At 55.9% G+C, this 4,274-nt stretch overlaps 1 protein-coding gene across 2 annotated transcripts in view; it reads right to left on the bottom strand.

Annotated features, from left to right (window-relative positions):
- Positions 1–2,778: 2,778 nt before the first annotated feature.
- The window catches only part of NUAK1 (NUAK family kinase 1), a 94,637-nt gene continuing 93,141 nt past the window's right edge, over positions 2,779–4,274 (bottom strand). For both annotated transcript variants that reach the window (XM_045290739.1, XM_004700732.2), the window contains exon 7: positions 2,779–3,955. In XM_045290739.1, coding sequence (XP_045146674.1) covers positions 2,802–3,955 — 1,154 coding nt within the window. In that variant the 3' untranslated portion in view covers positions 2,779–2,801. The remainder of the gene's footprint in view (positions 3,956–4,274) is intronic.

Here is a 4,274-nt window from a genome sequence, read left to right as displayed (position 1 = left end):
CCCCTTTGGCAGATGTGTAAACGGAGACACTGAGAGTCCACAGAGGCATGGGAAGGTGAGTGGACACTGACTCTCTCTTGCTCCTTCCTCTGACTTGCTCCTTCCTCTGGGTCAGGAAAGCATCGCTGAGATCACACACCCATGACTTCGGGGGTGGGGGGTGGGGGGGGTGGGGAGAGGGGGGAGGACTGCCTGGTCAGGAAGACAAGGCTCAGTGGGGATGCAGAGATGCTGATTTCAAGGTGCCTGTCTCCCCTTCTACTCTGAGCTTTCCCTAGGAAGGCCAGAGTTAGAATGGAGCCCAGAACCAGAGGATATTAGCAGAATGGTAGCGCTAGGCGGGACCCGAGAGGCTGGCTAAAGCATCCCTCCAACCTTCCCTTTGGGGAAAGCTTGGTCCCAAAGATGCTGCAGGCTGCCTATGGCCACCAGCTAGTTAGCAGCAGACGGGGAGGCAACCCAGAGCCTTTGTCTCTGAGTGGAGGCCTTTCTCTGCCATCACCTACTGAGTTTATTGATGAAAGATAGCATACCTGTGTTCTGGGAGAGGGGGCCTTAGAGGGTAGGGTGATTTTTGTTTAATAGAGCTGTTTTTATCTAAAGACTAGAAAGAGGGGAATTGCTACCTAATCAGAATCACTTGGCGAAAGGGAAAATTCACATCGGCAAGTAGGTAGGTGTCATATGTAAGTCATGCTGGTGGTGAGGGCCCAGCGGCGGGGCCGTCCAGGCTGGGCCCTCAGAAAGGGCTGCATAAAAGGAGGTGGGAGCTCAGGGGCTACAGGATGCCCTCCGTCTGCCCACGGTGCTACCTAGAGGTTTTTCCCTTTGGACCTTGCCTGGAGTTTCAGAAAGAAGGTAGAATTGAATGAAGGGAATGGAGCAGCTTCCCATCATACATGCTTGGCTAAACCTGAAAAATTAAAAAATGATAATAAATGCACAGGTCAGAACACCAGAGGTGGTAGAAAGGGGAGCAATGGAACCAGGCTCCCCTGATGAATGTTCTTAGTGCCGCCGTAGGGCGAATTTGTCCCTGCCTCCCTAGGCTGCTTGTTGCTTTTCCCAAAGAGCGCCTCAAAATTAGTCTTCTTTGTAGATCTGGGGGACTCTCTGAGACCAGCCATCTGGAATAAAGGTGGTCGTTGTTTCAGGCCAGTGGGACCAGAAGTCATCCCCAAGAGATCTTTCAGTCCAAAGCCAGCTTCCTAAAGAGGTGGTCTGGTGGGAGTGAGTCTCGCCATCTGTAATCTAAGTGCTGAGGGGTAAGACTTGTAGCTGTGCTACCTTTTAAGGTAGGAGCCCTTTGCCTTAAAGGGCCCCTCTTTTTCCCCTCTCCCAGAAGCACCTCGCAAACCTCAAAGGAACTGCTCCCTCTCCTCTCTGCTTCCTCTCAACCCACTTTGCCCTTTCAAAACCGTATGTGTTTAAAGGGATGGAACTTTCTTTTCCCCATATGTCCAGGAGCTGGTATTCAAGTTCAAAACCCTAATACAGCACACTGAACTTGGGAGAAAAGCATCTTCTGCCTTACTTTGCTCTCTTCATCCAAATCCATACCCACCTCCACACTAACTTCTGAGAAGCCAGCTTGCCTCCCTCTGAGGAGTCCACACCACGTGGACAGGGAAACCATTTTTGCCATTAGTAAAGGGGCTATTGGTCATGCCAGTTAATCCTTTGGGAATCGCAGCAGTGAGTATTCCGTTGCACTGAGGGCATCCGTGCGTGTGAGAGCCAGGAGGCAGCATTCCAGTTAATACTGAGACATTAAAGATACCAATTGGCCCCTTGCAGGTGCAGTTCAACTTCCAATCATCTGTGCAAAGGCCCCAGGGAGTCTCCGTGCTCCACGGTACACCATAGTTTTGAGCTCTGGTATTACCACCTTGTTCCCTCTCCACCCCCGGGAGATAGGGCAGACAGCAAGAAGCTGAAAATCCACCAAGGGCCAATTCCGTTTCCTCAGAAGAGGTCAAAGCATTCTTTCTGACCAAGGATTATGTTCCATCCAGGATTGAGTCCCAAATTGACCAATGCCACACTGGTGGCATAAAAAAATCCCACAGGATGCATTCACCTAACTCTTAGAGTTTCCACCAGGCCACGGATGGCACAAGTGCCTCTGCTTCCCTTCTCATTCCCGTGGCAGACATGACTAATCCATCAGAGCACTCATGAGAACAGTAGCCACCCACACAATGTGCTCGGCAGCCACTATGAATGGATCACTGATTCAAGCTCAGGTTTTTGCAATCTCCTGGCCAGCCCCAGGCAGTCAGAACACACTTGCTAGTGTGAAGGGTGGAGAAGCAAGTGTTCTGGGCTCACCCAGAGCAGATGGCCCCAATCTCCTTTGCACCCCTTCCAGAAGCATTTGGAGGACTTCTCCTAGGGCCATGCTACTGCTTACATATGCTTCCTCCCAAGCCAGTACACGCGCAGGCCAGCACCAGCTACCCTGGACAGCTGGCTCTCCAGGGCGTGCCACAAGGTAAATGTCAATGAGGACCCACCACTGGACTCTCCCATCAAGAGATGGAGCACATAGCCCTAGCTGCTTCCACCCATAGAGCCCGGCGGAGCTGGCCAAGAGCCCGCTTCTCCCTCAGAGGCCCTGGTTCAAAGCCACACACTTGGCTCCGCAAGATGCCACCAGTCCTCTTGGCATCTCCTGATGAGCCGCTGCACCGAGGGCACCCCCGAGGGCACCCCCCTTCAAGCAGTTATTGCTGGCCTTTCTCCCGCGTCCCCACCCCCACCCCGCACCACCCCCACCCTCGCGCTCTGTTCCCAGCGTGCTAGTTGAGCTTGTTGCAGATCTCCAGCGCCTTCTTGTAGACCTGAGTCACGTCATCCATGTCCGCGAGGAGGGAGAAGCTGCTGTCTCCCAGTCGGTTCCGGTACCGCTTCAGGTACTGGGGCCGAGGCCGGCTCTGGAGCCTCTCAAAGTCCTGGATCTGGAGGAAGTTCTCGGCAGAGACGCAGCTGCGGAGGCGCTGGCGGGCGGGGCGGTTCTCCTGCAGGTCCAGCAAGTCGGAGGAGTCGCTGGATAGGACACTGTCGTCGCTGATGACGCTGGAAGGCCGGCTGTAGCTCCGCGAGAGGCCGTCGGCCGGGACGCCCGGCTCGGCCAGGGATTCCAGTGTGGGCATTTCGGGGCTGATGAGGGCCGGGTCCCTGGGGCCTGCTGAGTATTTGCTGCTGTGTTTCAAGATGCCTTTCCTCCGGCAGGAGAGGCTGTGGGCACCCACCCTGGTGGGCTCTGGGGGCCGGGGCGAGGGGCTGCTGCTGCCAAGGCCATCATTACTGTCCAGCAGCTCCGAGGACTCGCTCCGCTCCGGGGAGGAATAGTAACCTGATTCTCGCTGCTGGGTCTTTTTTAAGATCCCTTTCTTGGGCATAGTGGCTGCCTGCTTGGGGCTGAGTTTGCCGGGCCCCTCGGCCTCCGGGGAGCTAGTCAGAGGCAGGCCTGTCCGGCACATGTCCTGCTCCGCCTTAAAAGCAGAGGGTAAGGCCGGGCTGACCATGCCTTCAATGAAGCCGGTGCTGTGGGACCGATGTTCACTGTTGCTTCGCTTCTTCAAGATCCCCTTGGGCCTCTTAGAACTCAGCTTGGGCGGGCTCTCCGGCACCATGTCCTGGCCAGACTGGGCAAAGTCGTTCTCTTTCTTGGACTTCTTCAGGGACCGCTGTCGCTCCAGCACGACCTCAGACACGGTCGGCTTGACCGGGCCCTTGACCTTGGCTTCGGCCTCGGCCTGCAGCCCGGTGGAGCGGTGGTGCCAGTCGATGATCCGTGCCAAGAGCGGGGACTCGGAGTCGGGGAGGGTGTCGCAGTCACAGGCACTGCTCTTGTAGCCCCAGTTCACCCACCAGTGGTTGGCAATGTCCTCGATGGTGGCCCGGCGGTCGGGGTTCACCATCAGCATCCACCGGATGAGGCCTCGCGCATCTAGGGGGCAAAGGATAAGACGGGTCAAGCATTCCATGAGGGCTCTCAGCGTGGCTTTGGGAAGGGGAGACCCTTGTATCAGAGCCTGCATTCCTAGCACTAGGTTCGCCGAGGAGCCCTGGTGGTGCAGTGGACTACTGACGGGAAGGTCAGCCATTCAAACCCACCAGTCGTTCTGCAGGAGAAAGATGAGGCTTCCTACTCCCATACAGCCTCAGGAACCCAGGGAGGCAGTTCTACTATGTTCCACGAGTGTAGGGGTGGAGTCTAGTCTGTCAATCAGGATATAGCCAATGAGGCCTCTGTGTGGGCATGGCCT

The sequence above is a fragment of the Echinops telfairi genome, unplaced genomic scaffold (genome assembly GCF_000313985.2).
Source record: "Echinops telfairi isolate 266 unplaced genomic scaffold, ASM31398v2 ScPeMD7_2;HRSCAF=8, whole genome shotgun sequence".
NCBI classification, from domain to species: domain Eukaryota; kingdom Metazoa; phylum Chordata; class Mammalia; order Afrosoricida; family Tenrecidae; genus Echinops; species Echinops telfairi.
Note: the sequence above shows the minus strand (reverse complement) of the source record. Positions and strands in the feature narration are given on the sequence as shown.